This window comes from Ziziphus jujuba, chromosome 2 (genome assembly GCF_031755915.1).
Source record: "Ziziphus jujuba cultivar Dongzao chromosome 2, ASM3175591v1".
In the NCBI taxonomy this organism is placed as follows: Eukaryota; Viridiplantae; Streptophyta; class Magnoliopsida; order Rosales; family Rhamnaceae; genus Ziziphus; species Ziziphus jujuba.
The window spans coordinates 2000958-2020124 of record NC_083380.1 but is presented as its reverse complement, the minus strand read 5'-3'; the positions used below and the strand labels follow the sequence as shown (position 1 = coordinate 2020124).

At 34.0% G+C, this 19167-nt stretch overlaps 2 protein-coding genes across 2 annotated transcripts; both read right to left on the bottom strand.

Moving 5' to 3' along the window:
* On the bottom strand, window positions 1-2090 carry LOC132800538 (uncharacterized). Its single transcript, XM_060814472.1, has 2 exons — window positions 1349-2090; window positions 1-1256 (listed from the first exon to the last, which is right to left on the bottom strand). The coding sequence occupies exons 1-2, from the start codon at window positions 2088-2090 to the stop codon at window positions 1-3; spliced, it is 1998 nt and encodes a 665-aa protein (XP_060670455.1).
* Window positions 2091-9011: 6921 nt separating this feature from the next.
* Window positions 9012-15086, bottom strand: LOC107417533 (putative disease resistance protein RGA3). The gene is made up of 4 exons (XM_060814471.1): window positions 14198-15086; window positions 13762-13961; window positions 9819-10165; window positions 9012-9417 (listed from the first exon to the last, which is right to left on the bottom strand). The coding sequence occupies exons 1-4, from the start codon at window positions 15084-15086 to the stop codon at window positions 9012-9014; spliced, it is 1842 nt and encodes a 613-aa protein (XP_060670454.1).
* Between the last annotated feature and the right edge of the window lie 4081 nt (window positions 15087-19167).

The window sequence follows — 19167 nt, the reverse complement described above, 5'->3', positions numbered from 1 at the left end:
CTAGTTTTTGATCTGCTGCTCGTGTGACTGGGATCCCAAACCCAAATGATTCATTAGCAACCAAGTGAAAGTCAAAAGCTCTCCACCCTTTCTTAGTTGCTGTGCATGGACGATTGCTTGACAATTAATTGCACTATAGCACAATAATTCCACCAAAAACCTACTCATCAGCTCCCACTGGTTTCCCTCCAAGCTTTGGAGTTGGTTTGCTAGTCTGCATGCATCAAACAACACAGATTTGCTACTATTTCCTTTCACTTCAGCAGGCCTATATTTGGGTTTTACATTACTCAATTTCTTGCAGGCTTTCAGATGATCTGTTAGGAAGTGTTTGGAAAAGAAACCCTTTGCCTCTTCTAAAGTATCCTGAAAAACTATCTCCCAAATATTTCCCAGAACTGGTGCCAGCAATTCCGGTTTCTTTGCCAGAAGATAAAACATATAATCCGAAATGTTCTTGCAAATTTTTTTACTCATATCTATCCTCTTCTGCTCATCACCATGTTGAGGACCACCATGTTGAGGACCACCATGATGATGATCGTCTTGATAGCAAATTTCACTGGCCAAGTGCCAAAGAAGAAGGCTTTCGGCATAGTGAAACTCGTTGATGCTCCATCGGAGCTTGACATAGCTCTCAGAGCCTAAAAGAGCCCGATCACCTCGGTGTGAACATGCCTCCTTTGCATCACTTGGCTTGGAAGATTTCTTTTTCAGCTCTTCGAAGATCAAGCGCTTTAGTTCTTCAATGTTCTTCTCCTCCGACGTAAAATACCAAAATATATGATCTTTATCTAGCAAGGAAGTAACGCAGCCAGAGAAGCGCCACTTTTCCAATTTGTTGAGTTGAAGGCAAAGTCTTATCATATTATACTGCGAAACCGATCTAGACCACCTTCTGCCTTTTAAGATACATTCTCGAATTGAGCTCATTTTACCTGACAAGTAAGCGGACCAAGATATTTGGTGCTGTGGTGACGTTCGCTCTGCAAAGGCCGGAATATATTTTTTCCAGCCCTTGAGACAGATGAACATGAGGAGCCAGTCAGAGAAACAGAGCTTAATTCCAGAGATAATATCAACAAATATAGCTCCACTAACCAGTACATAACTAAGGATGAGTTCGAACTTTTTCAACTTATCTTTGTCAACTAAATAATGAAACGAAATGAAAGCAACAACCATGGAACCCACGCTAAGAGAACGAACAAGAACCCAATTCCAGTGAACACCACAGAGACCTTGGTGTGTAGAAGCTGGTACATTAAACTGAGCTCATACTCCATTAATCTGAAACTCACATCAGAGCTAATATTGAGAAAAAAATTCCTGCTTGATTTTTTATCACTTGGGTTCAGAATGTAGCCCACAAGAAGTCCCCTGAAATCCTCAAAGAGAGAATAAGCCGTAATTAGTAGTTCCATATGTTTTTCTGGATCATCTATTTTTCGACCTTTGTAAGAATGTTCATGGCTTTCCACTATTGTCATCTGTGTCTCTTCCACGACCTTAACAGACCTTGTTTGGAAGTATTTCGCCACGGATTCTTCATAGTCATAACCAGGATTCGGCTTCGGCAATGTAGTGGATCCGAAACGCTTCAAGTTTGCAAGATACATAGCCATTAATCTCTCTGCGTACTTGATTGCTCCGAGGATGAGGACGAGGATTGTTGGGAACCATATTTTGTTGTGGGGAAATGTTTGGAACAAGATATAAGCAGCAGCAGATAACTTCGCAATGAGTCGAAACAAATGGCGGATCCAGAGTTCGTTATCTTCAAGAGAATAAGAGGTAATGCTATCAGGACCACCGAGATGGAGCAAAAGAAAAGAGACCCAGAAAGCAAGAATGTCTTTGTTGCCTTTATTGGGATCAGATTGGCTATTGGAGATTAGTCCTATAGCATAAATAGCAATCCAGTCCGCCACAAGGTAGGTAGACCAGAGAAATAAGCTTAGTATGATGTTTCTGCTTCTCTGCCTAAAGGATGCGAAAAGGACTAATATGATTTGTGTGGAAAGGCTTAACAGAATGAGACTCCGGATGTTCCATTGATACCAGAAATTCTTTAAGTTGTCGACCCACATTTTTGCTAGCTATCAGGAAGAAGAAGAAGAAGAAGAAGCTGCAAAATTGAAAAAGATAAAAATCCGAGGACTAATTAAGTAGTGACTTTGAAATTCTAATAATTTATAGTTTACATTTTTATTGAAGATATTCTCAAATCTAATAATTTAAATCGGATTTTGAGAGTTAAATTAGTCAATAACAAAAGGAGAATTAAAAAATTTAAAGGTAAAAAAAAAAAATGCACCATATATTTAATATAGATAAAATTTATGAAAATTCATTTTCTGAGAGAAAAACTATATCTATATATTTATACACATATATTATATGCTGGTTAGCAACATAAACAACGTGTTTTGTATATATAATTGTGTAAGATTTTTGCACATTCTTCAGAAACAAACTTAGTTACTAAAAATTTTCAGGGAATTTACTTGCAGCTCACTGCAGAATCAGCTAAGTATAAAGTAGATAAAATATTGTCAGAAATCAATCTGCGGCATAAGAGAGCCATAATAATAATAATAATAATATAGTTAATATGATGTATATGAATAACTCAATTGTTATTGCTATTTAGGAATATTCCATTTACATTTTTAAGATTTATATTAATTTTAATTTAATTTTTAAAATTTTAAAATTTACAATTGATATTTTTACAATGAATATAAATAAAATTATTTTGAAGGGTATGAATGAAATAATACAGAAGAAAAATAAAAAATTATTTAAAATATGGAAGAAAACGAATGATATTTTTGAAATTATAAAAATAAAATTTTATTTCAATTAAATTTTAAAAGAAATAAATATAATTAACCCTTGGTATTTTATTCTGACATTTTCTTTAGCTTTTTCCTTAAGTCAAAGCCTTTTAGGAGAAAAATGTTCATCATCCTAGTCAAAAGTTTCATAATACCCTGCTGGCATCAGCAAAGGTTCCTCCTGCTATATGGAGATGACATTCACATGTCATGTAAAATTAAAAAAACAATTTTGTTAACTTTAGTTCTTTAGTTTCTGCAACTTGGAATTAACAGACATACAGCGACTAAATAACATATCTTGGCCACTGGGTCTTTTTATAATTCGTTTATTTTTTCTGACCAGCACATTCTGGCGGCAAAATTAAAGACGACTTGGTAGACATTTGGTTATTTTTAATACACAAATTTTTTATTTTTTTGTTCTTGTCTTTTTTATCGGAATGCATTTGAAAGACATTTTTTTATAAATAAGTTTTGGTAACGAGTCAATTTTTCAACAAAAAATTATGTGGTAAATTCAATATATATAACCAATAAGATTGTTGCTAAATGGGAGAGGAAAAACATATTAATTTTTTAATTTTTAAACAGAGATTAGATCCATATCTAATTAGATATGAAGATACATTGTGATCAAAGATTAAAAAAAAAAAAATGATAATAATTATAAAAAAATTCAACATATATATAAGGAGAAAAAACTAAAAAATAAAAAACGTTAACATATATGCAAGTAGGAGTGACCTAACCATCCATTTTATAAACTTAATCACTTACCTTTAATATATTATCGCTACAAGTCTTGAGGATGTAAACATAAATTAGTAAACATAAAGTCCGAGAGATGTAAAAGCCTACAAGATGAGTTGGATTAGAAACTGGCCCTGGTTGGGGACTTTGGGTTGGTCCAGGTTGTTGGTAAGCGGCACAAGGCCGAATTTTACTCGTTTGTTGTTTTGTTTTGGGCCTATCTGATTCGTGAATAATAAACTTTACCAAAATGAACTTTATACACACTCCTAGGGGGTGTACAAAGCACGGATGGAATTGCAGATAAACATCTATCATGACAACTTCAATAACATTGCATTTTCTCATTGCAATGTCAAAAAAATAGCATAATTACGATTTTTGCGAGTTTGAGAGGAATTTTTAAACATTTACAAAAATTTCAGGATATTGGATGAACGTACCGCTTTTGACCCTTGTGATATTTGACTTGTTAAATAGCTGCATTAGGAAAACTTTTCCTGAGTTTTATTGATCCAAGTCCCTGCTTTGCTACATACTCAAATAAACAAAAAAAAAACTAAAATGGAAATTTCTTCAAAATTTTGAAATCATTTCAAAAGAAGATCAAGATGGTAATGAAAAATCAATAAAATGTGGAATTGTACATGGAAAAAGCAGGACATTAAGAGATTGACAAGTTGACACATTTTATGTACCTGGATAAAGTAGAAGACTCTTAATTTTCATTTCATCTTCCCTGGTGCCGAACCTCGACTAAATGCAACTCTATCTTCATAGTTAGGCCAACAATCTCTCTGCATACTTGATTGTTCCGACGATGAGGACGAGGATTGACGTGAACCATATTTTGTTGTGGTGAAATGTTTGGAACAAGATATAAGCAGCACCAGAAAACTTTGCAATGAGTCGAAACAAATGGCTTATCTTCAAGAGAATAAGAGGTAATTTGTTTTTTCTTTTTTGTAACGAGAAAATAAAACTAAACCAACACGCTTTTATATGAAAAAGTTTACCACAAGAAGAATAATGTAAAAAGGTTTAGGACAATCCTGAAAGGAACAAAAAACGTATCTTTTGCTCAACTTCCCTACACATCATATATATATAACACTGCCTTCCCTCTTTTAGAATAATTCCCACTATCCTTGGCCTTTGAGCACTTCACTAGCAATTATTCCAAAATCAAAACCCAATTTTGAATACTCTCACACCCTGGTAATTTGTTCAATACAATTCCTTCAGATTTAGATGTGGCTTTGGAGGCCTCCTAGTGATAGTAACACCCCACCAATAAATAAACTATTTCCAGCCCTTTGAATTTTCTACCAGGTGTGACAAATATTTTGGACTAATTTAAAAATTTTCCTTTACCATCTTGTTTTGTTTTTCGTTTGACTTCTTCAACCTTTGCTTTTCGTTCTTCCCTATGCCAAAGATAGCTCAAGGAAATAAAGCCTCAACAAGCAAAGAAACAGAGCAAAATGGAGTTACCCGTCCCCAACAAGCTCAAGAAGCTCTGCGATTTATGGGAACTAATTAACTAACTTCAAACTGAGATTATTAGTCATTAGCTTCTCTAGGTTATGTGAATATTTTAGTCTAAATTTAAAACTAAACATATATACAATTATAGTCACAGAACAAAAACAGAGCCTTTCCTCCGAATGCAAAAGATAGAATGTTGGGTAAACGTTTTTACATGAAAAGAATTAATCAGGAAATCAGATAATACTTCAACCATTCAATTTGGTAACACATCTACTGAACTGTGTTAGTCAAATTCAGTTTTAAACAACAGAGTTAGATATGTATTTTTTTTTTTTTCTTAGCTAAAGAGTGTTTCTTCTTCCATCGTTCTGTTTGGTAATATTGCACAAAGTTTTCATAGATATAGACTATGCGTGCATTGTAATAAAATAGTTGACAAACAAATTTATGTATCTCTGTACTTCCTAGATAAATTAAAATGGAATCTGCAAAGCCTAGTCTAGCATAGAAATTTCCTCTGAGGTTGAGGTTGATTTATGTACAACAATATTCTGGTAGTACACTGGGAAAAACAACATTAAAATGCAATTATCCTCCTTACCGTGAATGGTGATTTTCTTCTATAAGCTTAGCATGTGGTAATAGCAAATTTTATGCTTGTGTCCTTATAAAAGCAAAAGTAAACAGAAAAAAGGGACATAACAGAAGTATTTACCCTTTAGAAATAAGTCTTAGAAGGTACTAAAGCATTAACAAATAGCTGTAAAAAAAAACTTTCTTAAAAAAACATAAATAGCATCAAAGACTTTGAATTTGATACATTCAGGATTTCACAAAATGAGTAGAAGCAGAGACTCGAGAGGGTAATCAATATGCTGTCCATGCATCTACAAATCATGACCGTGCATTCCTTCACCATGTTCTCAGTAACAATACCCCGTGTTCATCATCTGCTGCTTTGTCTCACTTACTTCAGTAGCTTTGTGATTTTTGGTTGGACTTCTTCCAAACTTTGCAACCCTTTTTAAGACTTTGGATTAGTATTAACACCTTCTCAGAAGCAGGCTACAAGGTGGAGTTTCATTGTCACCAAAAAGTCCCAATTTTTGATCTATAGAACATGGATTCAATCATTCTCATCTTGCAGAAGTCATTTGTTGTTTTATCATATGGTAATCAAGAAGCCACCCATCTAGGAATCATCGACTGTATTGCTTTGCTAGAGTTTACAGTAGCAAACGACAAACTGTAGATTATCATTCATGAACTGCATTAAACAGATAATTTTAATTAGCAGTGGAGTAGAGAAGATGCAGATGCCAATAAGTACCAAAAGTTTAGCAACACAAACTATATTTTCAATGAAAGTGTAAGCGTTTTGCACAATTTATAGAGAATACAGTGACAGAAATCAATTTGTGGCATCACAGGACAATGAAAGCATTTATTATTTATTGTTGAGGTTATTTATTTAAGGAACACGCTCAAAGCTTATATACATATACCAGGAAATAAATGAACGAGCAAAAGAGCTTGTTAACATAGTAATTAGTTTAGCTGCAAAGGTAGCTAGGAATTAACTTCTCTCTTAGAGAAACAGCCTGACCACAAATAACACAAGCAAAACTGGCCTTTCTCTCTAATGCAGAATCATATCCCCTGTAGTCTTGATTCAGAAAAGGTCTTCAAACAAATTAGTTAATTAGAAATACTTCTTACATAGAAAAGGTCTTCAAACAAATTAGTTAATTAGAAATACTTCTTACATTATTCTCATCACAAAATGCAAAATAACCTTGTCATCTGGTATATGCAGTACAACAATATTAGTTCAAGTTGGTTCCAAATGTACACCACCCCATTTATGGAGCTAGGTAGTCGGCAGCAATTCAAATGGTCACAAAATGTTTAGTGTTTAATTATGAGAAACAAGAATGTAGCTATATATGACATATGTATGTTTGTAAAAGCCAATTTGTTGTTTTAGTCTCAATAATAGCATCAAGAGTTCCATATTTCTCCAATCTCCTCCACTTTTGTAGATGCCATATTGTAGCTTCATTTGGTCGACTTGAAAGCAAAAGTTCAATCATAAGCTTGATAAATTCAAACTTGTTCAATGATTTTAACCATCAGATTATGATACCTATAGAATCAACTTGACCAATGATATTCACATGAAAGTATAGGCTGCCAATAGATTATGCTCCATATAGATAGAGTATACACAGCTAATAAGAAATAAATTTAAACAAAGGCAGAAAACAATTTCAATAAGGAATTTGGGGTTATATGTAACAGCCCAGACCATCCGTATGAGATACTGTCTGCTTTGGGCCTGGGGAATCCTCTTACAACTCAGCCCGCACGGTTTTAAAAGGCCTCTCAAGGGAAAGGTATCCACACCCCCTTATAAGGAGTGCTTCGTTCCCCTTTCCAACTAATGTGGGACTTCACAATCCTCCCCCCTTGAGGTCCAGCGTCCTCGCTGGCACACCGATCCGGGTATTAGCTCTGATACCATCTGTAACAGCCCAGACCACCCGCATGAGATACTGTCTACTTTGAGCCTGAGGAATCCTCTTACAACCCAGCCCGCACGGTTTTAAAAGGTCTCTCAAGGGAAAGGTATCCACACCCCCTTATAAGGAGTGCTTCGTTCTCCTTTCCAACCGATGTGGGACTTCACATTATAAATATATGTATATATAATATACTAAGAATGGTTGAAAGTTGAGCCTTTTTTACACTCAAGTCTGGAGAGCTAATTAACAAAAAAAGACACATAGAAAATATCAGCTATTGTTTTTGCATAGAAAATGAAGAAAAATGATAGAAAATCTACCAATAAGAATATGACTACATGTAATTTGGTCCTCCACCTTCACATTCCTCTTCTATTACCACTTTCAAATGTCACTCTTTTGAGAATTTCTCCTTAATCTTCACTTCATCTGATAACAGTTTTGTTCCATAGATTGGTCAATCAGTTTAGAGATTAGACTTGTAAGTAATTAGTTTATATAAATTAATTAAATATATAAAGTTATGCTTCAATATGTGAAAGAGATCACTTATAGTGAAAATTTTAAGGTGAAGAAAAAGCAGGAAATATATACTTACCTCTTGATGGTTGACTTCTTTCCCCATTTGCTACCCTAAGAATTTGAAAATAAGCTCTCCTTCTTTAGGTCCTCAAGGTTGTAATTTTCTTCAGTAGGATCTGCAACATGAGGTAAAATTCAAAGTTGTTAGCATAAGAAAATATAAAATTAGGCCCTCATTGAACTCAAACACACGCTGTATTAACTAGAATGAAATACTATGCTGAGGATAACAGCTTATACATAATGTCTGACAGCAAAAGAAGAAAGGAATTGCTTTTTTATTGAGATTCATTTTTATATAAAAGATTAAGAGCATGTTACCTTTGGATAACTTGATAATAAGAGAAGATTGAGGTTGCTGGAGTAGCAAATTTTCAGTGTGTTTAATATACTCCCAATCAGAACCAGTTTCTTTTAGGCATCTTTGCAATAAGATGGGACAATTCACAATGTCCAATGTCTCTAACTTGAGTGTCGTTATTTGGCAAGGCAGTGATTTCAAATAAGGGCACGCTGAAAGTCCAAGTCTTTTAAGATCTCTGAATTTGCAGATCCAATCTGGAAGACTTTCCATAGTACAATGCAAAATTTCGAGTTCTTTGAGGGTGGTAACATGTTGAAACCCCTCAAGAAGCACCTTGAGTTGTGGTAGATTATCAAATCTCAAAAACCGAAGGCTTTTGAGACTTTCCCACCTAATCTCATCTTTAGGGCCAATGTCCTTATTCCCAATAATACACAGACTTTGCAAAATGGACAGCAGAGTAGAGTAGCTTTCGTCATGCATTGTCTGTTTGAAGGAGCTTTCGTCATTCATTGTCTATGTGAATGTCTTCAAGCTAGTGTTCTTTAACACTAGGCATTCTTTTAAATATGGATAAAGTGGCATGGAATGCAACTTGGGGTAATCTTCGATCATCAATTTGGAAAGATAAGGAAATGATTTCAAGACCAAAGAAGTATCGCCTTCCTCCCACCATCCTTCTAGATCAAGCAATTCTATAAGCCTTAGCTCTTCCAGGGTTTTAATGAGTTCTGTTGATGACTCAAAATTGTGATCATCAGGCTTGTTGGAGATATGCTTCAAGCTAGCCATGTCCTCCATAATCAATACCTTAAGAGATGTTAGCTGACTTAGTGGTTGTAGATTTTTGCATTTGCATTTTTGTAATGAAAATTTGACCAAATTTTTGAGTGAGATAAGCCAATCAGAAAGCTTATCACCACTGTAGCCAAATGAAGCCAATTCTTTAAGTTTTGAGTTTGGCTAAAGACCATGAAGTGTACGTTGAGATTTGAAATTTGCTTCTTGGTCGTCAACATCAACATCTAGTTCCCAACATAATGTTAAAGATTTGAGGTTCTCTTTTCCCTCCAAATTTGCAATCTCAGAATAGTCAACACCAACATTGCTCAAATTTTTTATTTCAGCTCTCCTCTTAAGCTGTTCAATTCTACTAATTCTTTTAGAGCCTCCGAATCAATGCCTTTTCTACATAAAGATTCTGATAATATTCGAGATAGTTGACACCTTCATCCAATGCTTCTTTTTAACACAAAATCTGATAAGGTCTTGAGTTGAGTTAGGTTACCTAGTCGAGGAGGCATATGAGTCAAATTGTAGCACCAATCAATCTCAAGATGTTTGAGGTGGCCTAGTTTCTCCATATCCTTTGGCAGCTCTTTGAGTCCATAGCAAGAAGAGAGTTTCAGTGTCATCAAATACCGTATCTTGGTGATTGAATTTGGCAATGACTTAATAGCTTTGTTTTGAGAAAGATTAATGTATCTTAGACACTCCAACTTACCAATGAACTTCAACACAACTTCCATTCCTCTGTTATCCAGATTCACTGTGCGTAGCATTTTAAAATTGGTAATGATATCTTTAGAAGTTGAGCTACTTAGTCTCCCCTGAGTTTCCTCTTGTAACTGGCTAGGCAAAATAATTGTTCGAATCCTAGGCCTCTTTGCCTAAAAGAATGAAGTTGGAATTTTCCATGACGAATCCAAATGAAAGTGAAACGAGACATGTTGCGTTGTTCCATCAATATCATGCTTATCATTTTCTTTTAATGTGGCTAACCTTTTACCTGCAACAAGTACTGATAGGTCATGTGTCAGGACCCATCCAAAATTCCTCACCGGAATCCTAGACAAGCCCTGATCCCAGGGAAACCCTACTGGACCTTCCAATGGAAAATCCGGCAGAACCTCCCCTAAGGGTTGGACTAACCAAAATTTTCCTGCACAGAAAACACACTCCAATAATATCTCCTTATTCCTCCCACCTTACTACAATTTCTGTCCTCAAATTTTCAGCACTTCAAAATAAATAACAGTAAACCAGTGCATAATTAATAACTAAATGTCCAATACAGTATACAGAGCATTATACAAATAAATGTGGAATTAATACAATGTCACATAAAGAAGCAATACAAGATGAAGAGAAAAAAAGGAGGAAATGCTTCTTAGACTTTCGGCAATGAACTGAGACGTCGAGTGCGCCCCGGACGATCAACATCTCTCAACCTGGACCTAGGGGTACGGAATTTAAAAATATGAGATGTTAATCATCTCAGTGAGTGACCCTATCTACTGTACAATTATAAAGCAACGATAATTATAGTACATTTGATTAATTAAGAATAAATAAATAAATAAATAAATAAATAATTGAAAATAATATTTTCTCTCAAAACCCTTACAATTCACTCGGTTGGAAAGTTCCCCTTTTAAAACATTTTCGCAAAACCCAATTTTTCATGCCCCGAAAATCAAGGAATAATTAATTAAATAACTTTCAAATAAAATACAAGAATTTAAGGATCCAAATTTATAATGGAAATATAGAATAAGACATCATTGGATGCAATAAATAAAATCATAAATAATACTTATATTAAAGAAATTTGGCATAAGAACAAAAATAAATCCAATATATAAATTATAAAATTTATTGTTTAAATCAAGGAAATAACCAAAGGAATATTTTAAATCAATTTAAACATCTATATAAAACAAATGATAAAAATATAATAGAATTTATTTTAAAATACCAATCGATTTAAATGATAAAATCAAGACAAATAACTTTTAAACACTAATGAGAATAGGTAATAAAATCACAATAACAATTTCATAAAATTTGTGTAAAGCTTTAAATTTAAATAAATAATAAAAACAACATTAAGTATATTCTTAATTTAAATACAATTTCAAATATTTATTTTGAAATCCATGTTCTAAAAATCACTTGATGCACTCACTATATACCAGTGGTGCCAACAGTACCCAGCGTCCCAAAGTACTGCCAGACAGGAGGTTAAAGAGAGAAACCGGCATACGGTCACGTGGCGTCCCACCGCGCTGCTGCAAACAGGCGTCCCGGCCATGGAGGGGCGGCCTACCCTCATCCGATGGCAACCACAGGATAACCCCATAATCACCTGTGCGCTACTCACACCTACCTGTGCACTCATCACATCCACCTGCGCGCTAATCAAATCCATGTATAAAGAACACCAGTACGTGTATGGTGCATCTAAAAATCATAAAATCAATATATTCATTTTCAAATCTCAAATCTTATAAATACTACCGGGTTTATTCCATCCAATTAAACCCGTAAATTTTCCATAATTTCTTTATATATCATCGTCATAAATTCATCGCATAAATACCATCGAATTTCAAATTCATCAACTCTCAATTCCATCAATTTAAATATCCAAATCTTCCAATGGCATAAGATCAAGCCATTAATATTCCCAGCATAAATATTTTTAAAACATAATAATTTAAATCCATATTTTTCTCAAATTCTCAAAAATCAATATAAATCAGTACCATGAAAACCATATAAATTCCATCAATATATAATAAATTTAAAATAAATAATTTCCTTCAAATCCATACAATCAATCCATACCCAAGTAAATATTAAATCATATAAATTCATAAGGTATTAAAATCATATAATCATGCACAATAAATCTAATGATAAACATAACCATAAATTAAAGGAATTAAAACTACAATTCCTTTAAATTCACAAATATATTTTTTTGTTGGCACCAAAACACACATTAAAATTATCATAGATTAACAATATAAAATTAAAGAGTAATTTTATTAAATCACTAACACATAAAACATAATTTCCAAATAATCAATTAACACAAAAAAATATATAATTAATCTCCCAAAATAATTTTGAAGGTGGGTCACTCACCTGGAGCACGCAATTAATCCAAGATCCTTCATGGGATCTATTCCAATACGTACACGTGCTCCTAGAACAACAATAGTGCTCCTAGAACAACAATATTACACATCTCAAATAAATTAATATTTTATTCGGATAAATAATACACTGTACCCGGGGGGGACTAACATAAATGTTAATCAAAATTGACGAGTAATATACCGAATCGAAGCTTATGGAATGAGGATCGCGGATTGAGGCTTACCTCCCGGAGATCGGACCCGTGGTGGCCGGAATCTCGCCGGAAAGCTCACAGATTTCAAGTCCTCGATTCTCTCAATCTGTTGAGAATTGAGGAAAAGGGACACCAGATTTGGGTTCAGAGGATCGAAATTAGTGGGAAAGGAGGGGCAGTGCAGTCGGAAACTCGCCGGAAAGTCAATTTCCCTGCGAGCTGCCGTGGTCACCGGAATCCGCCACTGCCGGCGGCGCGTCCGGTGGTCACTGGCCGTGATTTTTGGTGGGAAGGTAGATTTGGTGATGGGTAACTCAACGAGAGACTGGCAGTGAGGCAAATGGTGGCCGAATAGGAAGAAATCTGGATTTGAAGAATCGACGCTGCCGCCGGAAAAAGCCTCGATCCCGACGCATCGGAGGTCGGTTGGCTGTGATTTTTGGCTGGTCGGTCGGTTTTCAGGTGGGCTTCAAGGTTGGGGTGGTGCATGTACTGTTCCAGTTGCCACAAGTGGGTGAACGGCGGTTGGCTGGTTGGTTTCTCTCTCTAGCTCTCGCTCTCTCTCCTCCTCTCTTTCTCTCTCCTCTCCCCGGCCGGCTCACGCGTTTTGCCAAAATAAAAGCCACTCGTGGGTGACACTATTCACTCACGGGATTGGCTAAAATTGCAACACGTGGCACACACTGTTCACTCAAGCCCAATATATTAAAATATTACGGTATTCGAAAAACTTCGCATGTCTATAACCTTTTAACCAGATGTCCAATTTAAATGTGCCGCTAGTCTATGAACTCATATCGACAAGTACTTCACAACCATGCATGAGTCAAAGCTCAACTTTGCATGAACAAAAAGTCAACTCCGGCACCCCTTAGACAGTTTGGACCTCAACTTGTTTTGCTCATAACTTTCAAACTGTAGCTTTTTTTTCGACGTGCTACTAGTCTACGAACTCATGCCAATGTGTACTTCGTAATGGTACCTCAGTCAATCTAAAATTCCATCCGAGTCAAAAAGTCAATTTTTGACCCCTTTGGTCAACGGTCAACGGTCAAAGTCAACAGTCAACTGTCAACCTCGGTCAAAGTTGAAAAATTTCCGTTGTACTTTGGGACGGGATGTTACATCATGTATAAGGTTTGGCATTTTGATCTTTGTTACGAAGTCATTCTCATGATTAAGTATTGCTTGCTTCTGTGTAAGTTCTGCAATTCTGATCTTTGTCACAAGGCCATTCTGGTTATGATCTACTTCCACTTCTTCAAACAAGGATCTTTGACATAAATCCTGAACATATTCATAACCCACTTCCTCTATTTGTTGTCCTGGAAATGGATTTACCCTTGTGCCATCCAAAGATCTATTAAATTTTTCTCATCAATTTCAAATTCTAGAGGGAATGTACCACAGTAGGCAAAACAATGTTTCAAATGTGGAGGTAGAACATCATAACTTTGTTTAAGAGAGGGCAAAATATTTTCATTTACTTGCTTTTGAAATTCTGTATTGAAGAAGTTGGACCAATCTTTGGTTTCTACATTTATAGACCTCAGTTTCTTACCTACTATCTGTAAGGCAAAGGGGTTTCCTCCACATCTTTTCACAATCTTCAATGCAATCTCCACAACTTTGGAATTGACTGGCTCTGTCATGATACTAAGGAAAGTAGATAGTACGAATTGCATCCAAGACTCATATTCATCTAGATTGCTTAACATATAGACATCTTTCTTTATACTCGCAATAATGTTTCCGACAAGTTTACTACGAGTAGTTATTATTATTCTGCTCCCACAAACAACATTTGAATTTGATAACAAGTTTTTGAAGTGTAGCCACATTTCAGTGTCCATATTCCAGACACCATCAAGTACAAGAAGCAGCGGTTTTCCATCTATAATCTTTTGAAGCTCCTCATGCAATTCACCTTCATCGAGGCGATGCAGGCTATCTTTGATGGCACTCCTCTCAGTTTCTAAGAAGGCAGAGTTCTCCTTGTAAAGTTGTTCAGTGCTAAGGCTGTTGATTTCATGCATGGCGCTACATATCTCAGACAGTGCGTACTCTGATAGTCTCTTCCCTGCAGACTCAATTTGTTTGACCATAGCATCTTTTTTAGCTGTATACAAAACGATTCCCTGAACAAGTGATTTCATGTCAAAAGCATAAGGGACATTAACCCAAATTCTCAAGTCAAAGTGGCTGCTTGGGACATTTTGGTCATTAAATAGGTAGTTAGCAATTTTGGTTTCTCCTAATCCTCTATAACCTACAATGGCCACAACTTGCACATGCTCTTCTCCATTTTTGTCAGAACTCAACAAAAGTGGCTCAATAACTTTTACATGCTTGTATATCAAAGGATCATACGGGAGCCTCCCCAGTTTATTCAATTCAAGATCCAATTTAGTGAAAACTTTATGATCATCAGGTCTCTCCTCCAAATTCATGGACCTAGCATCATCTCTAGCCTTGGCTAGTTTTTCGTTGATATTTTTTATTTTTCAATGTAGCTTGTGCCCCAAGGAAAATAATTTGTTCAAGTTTAGTTCCTGAGCCATGAATTTAGATGGCTGTCAATTAAATTTTGAAAAAGAAAAAAAATGAAAGGTCTACTATCTGAATTCCATTATTTGTAAGTTTAACAAGCAAATTTAGAGAAGTTCTCTTGTGCAGGAAATCTTGGATGACTTTTGTTTGGGACTATGATAAATTTTTTGAAAAACTATAATCTATTTTATCAACAAAAAATGATGGTTTTCTAAAAAATCATTGTATAAACCATAGTCTCGAATGAAAATTGTTTGGGATTTTCCACAAGAGATAATTATTAAGAAACTTATACTTTAGAATCACAGTTATCTTATATAAAATATTGTAAAAGAATAAAGATGTAGCTTGTAGGAATGAAAAAAAAAAAATGATAGAGAGATTAAATAAAAGAGAATTAAATATATACAGTCAATCTGTCATCAGAACGTTTTCAGGATGTTTTAATTGAAAAACCATCATAATTTTTATCATTAGCCTTTTAATTATTTCAAATGCTTAGATTTAAAGATGTCTTTGTAATTTAAATGAGTTGGGCAATATACTAAAACCTTATAAAGGCAAAATGTATCAAAGCTCATTTAGACCTTAAGAATAATTTTATATTTTAATTTTTGAAGCAATTCAAGAGCTGAAAAATGAAATTATGATGGAAAAATCATTAGGATATCTTGATATTAAAATTTTCCTATATATATATATATATAATTTATTAAAATTCTACTTAAGAAAAATGAACATGTTGAGATGTGGCGATTAATAAACATAATTTTAAATTTTAATCTTTAATGCCAACTAAGAGGTTGAAAAAAATTAAATCTCATATCAATTCTCATATTAAGAGTTTTATTTGCACCTGACTATATATATATATGTTGACATAAATAAAATTGTTAAGTTGATTAGCTTTGGTCAAAAAAAAAAAAAAAAAGAAGAAAAAAAAAGTTGATTAGCTAGCTAAGGCTGTTTATCAAAAAAAGGAATATTAACCTTAGATAATTATAGATATAAATGATTGATTGATTTTAATGTAAGAAGCTTAGAGAAATCAGAAATTGTCTATATTTCTTTAAAAAAAAAAAAAATAGCTATATTTTTATATAATAAATAACTTTTTAAAGAATAATACATTTTTTTTTTTTATGACGATTGGAGAATTTGAATTTAAATAAATTCCCGAAGGAATAGTGGATAGTTTTTTTTTTTTTTTTTATTTACAATAATTTCCTGTTCATCTCGATGTTTTAAGCCATAATTTCTCAAACATAGTTGTGAGCAGATAGTTAGGAGGGAATAGCTATAACATATAGTTAATAAAGGTAAAATTAAAACTGTTTGAGAAGGAAGTAGTAGGTACATCTTCCACGTTGTGATTATGGTTTGTTGCCTAATTGTAGACCACGTCCATCAGGTCATCTGCTTCATACACTACACCTTCAAGCCTCTTCAACCAAGTTTTGATTCGCGGGTTGTCGGCCTGCTTTTCCTCTGCATCAACAGTTAGGGCTTTGATGCTTGCAATGGTGGCTTCAAGGCCTGAAAGCTCTCCATCATCATCGCTTATCCACTCAGCAGCATACCGTATCTTCCCAAGGATCAAACCAACAATGATAGACACTGTAGATTCTGCCATTTTGGTAGTACTGACTGGTTGTGTTGAAAATTGAGGTTGATCACTTGGAAATATATCAAACATTATCTGCTTTTGGTTTTTTTTCCTACCTACTTTTTGATCTTGTCATTATTGACTATCAATTTCACAGATAATTGACACAAGCAAAGACAAGCCAAGGAAAGTGACTAAAGAGAAAAGGGATCAAAATTTTAGTGATTTTTAGTTCAGTAGGTAAGTTGTTTAATAATTTGGAAGTATATAAAAATGGAGACTGATTTAATTCTTACTTGGTTTTTCTTTTTTTCCCCTTCATTTTAGTGATTGTATGAAAGTTTTTTTCCCCTTCATTTAAGTGATTATATTTCATAACTAACACAAGAAGACAAAAACAATAAAACGGAGATAAAGACTCAAAGAAAGGAATCTGCGCAAACTTCTGGTTCCAAATTTCGACAGTAGAAAGTCCTAAGGCTTAGAAATATAGTAGTGGTTCACTTATAGATATTTCCAAAGATGATGGGAGTTTGATGGGAGTGAAAAATAACATATGGTGCTAAGTTGGAATCAAAGTAGACAAAAAATAATTTTAATAATATGACCCACCCTCTGAAACTCCTTCTGCAATTTAATTTATTCATGACTATTCAAAATTAGTAGGTGACACTTCAATTTCCATGTGATGGTATCACCAATTTTATCCTAAGGGAGTAAGTTTGCTTTCTATTACAGAGAAAATGACTAGAGATAAAGGAATCACAGTACTGCATTATTCAAATTTCTGAATCCAGATTAATTATGTCAGGAAGAGGTTAGCTGTGGAATTCACTCCTTGCTTAGATATTATAGAGATGGTGCATGCTTCTTTATAGACACAAAAGCTTTTGAAATTCCTGCACTTTTAGTGCTAGAGACCTTGAGCAGAGTGTGACTAAATTCTAATTATTCTAAGGCTAGGCCTAAGACCTTTTCCTCTGCCCATGCAACTTCTAGGATTAGGATCTTCTGTCAAATGTTGTCCATCTGCATTTCTGTTCAACCAGCGATATAATGCAATCTTGTTTAAAAAGCTGTAGGAAAGAGACAATAAATTAAATGGGAAGAAGGTCACATTTCTTTTCTTATAAATAAGGTGATATTTTATCAAAACTAACTTCTAAATCCAAACTTTGACAGGAGAAAGTTTAGCTGATTCAGTAATAATTGATGCTCTTTTATTTGTTTACCCTTGGATACTCAATAATTTACCAAAAAAGCTTGAATATTCATTATAGAGACAAAAGAAACACTGCATATATATATGACCCCGGACTTTGACACTCCTGTCAAATTAGTAAGTGAGATTTCAATTTCCATATTGCCACCAAGTACCATCTAAACTGGTAAATATGTTAAGCCAAGCCTAGTTATGCTCCTTATCCAAACTCAAAACCTTTGCCTTTTTTTTTCTTTTTTTTTTTTTTTTTTCTCTACTCCCAAAAAATCATGAACATGGTATCCCAAAATGTCGGATTATAAGCAGGAATTTTCATATATCTTGAAGGTGGTTTTGGGATGGTTTCTCAGGTTAACTGTGGGTAAGATACTAAGTCAACAGAAAGTAAAAATTTCTTTCTAAAATCAAGAGGATAGAAAATAAAAATGGGATTACACAAGAAGACAAAAACAATTGAATAGAGGGAAAAAAAAAAAAAAAAGGAGTAAAGAGAAAGGAATCCATACACAGGCATGTGCTATATGGCCCTGCAGATTGATGCCAATCACTTTGTCCATATGCGAACTTCTGAAAATGGATTTTGACTGAAAAGGACTAAAGGAGTGGTTCAATCCTTGTTTATAGATATTATCAAAGATTCTGGAAGTGGAAGGGTCCATAAATTTGCATAAAATCGAACGGAGTGAGAAGGAATATGTGGTACTCTTTATTTATCTAAAGTGTTCCATCAAAATATATAGAGACCAAAAAGACTATATGACCCACCCTTTAAAACTATTAGAATTTTGATTTAATTTTAAGCCTAGTTTAATAATAAGTTCTTTTTTTATTTTCTGTTCTTTTTTTTTTATGTAGTTTATTTACTTTAATTGCTCCTTAGTGGTAGTTAGAATTTATTAAATATATCAATTAACAACAAATGTTAAGGAAAGGAAAAATAAAAAATCTAAAAATCTAATACAATTTTAAGTTGTATTTCACTTTTTGTTTATGTTTTATTTTTTTTTTCTCTTTTATATTTATAGAATTGTCTAACTATCATCAATTAACATTAACAAACCATTAATGTAAACAAACTCTAACAACATTAAGTACCTTGAGAGCATTTCTCTTTCCTTATGCTAAGAAAGCAAATCCAAATTTTCATAAAATG

Coding starts and splice junctions, on each gene's coding strand:
- LOC107417533 (XM_060814471.1), bottom strand. CDS start 15,086: ATGAATTTGGAGGAGAGACCTGATGATCATAAAGTTTTCACTAAATTG. Junction 13,962..14,197: donor CTTTGCCTTACAGATAGTAG/GTAAGAAACTGA, acceptor ATCCATTTCCAG/GACAACAAATAGAGGAAGTG. Junction 9,418..9,818: donor AAACATCTTGAGATTGATTG/GTGCTACAATTT, acceptor ATTTGGCTACAG/TGGTGATAAGCTTTCTGATT.
- LOC132800538 (XM_060814472.1), bottom strand. CDS start 2,090: ATGTGGGTCGACAACTTAAAGAATTTCTGGTATCAATGGAACATCCGG. Junction 1,257..1,348: donor GGGCTACATTCTGAACCCAA/GTGATAAAAAAT, acceptor TTAATGTACCAG/CTTCTACACACCAAGGTCTC.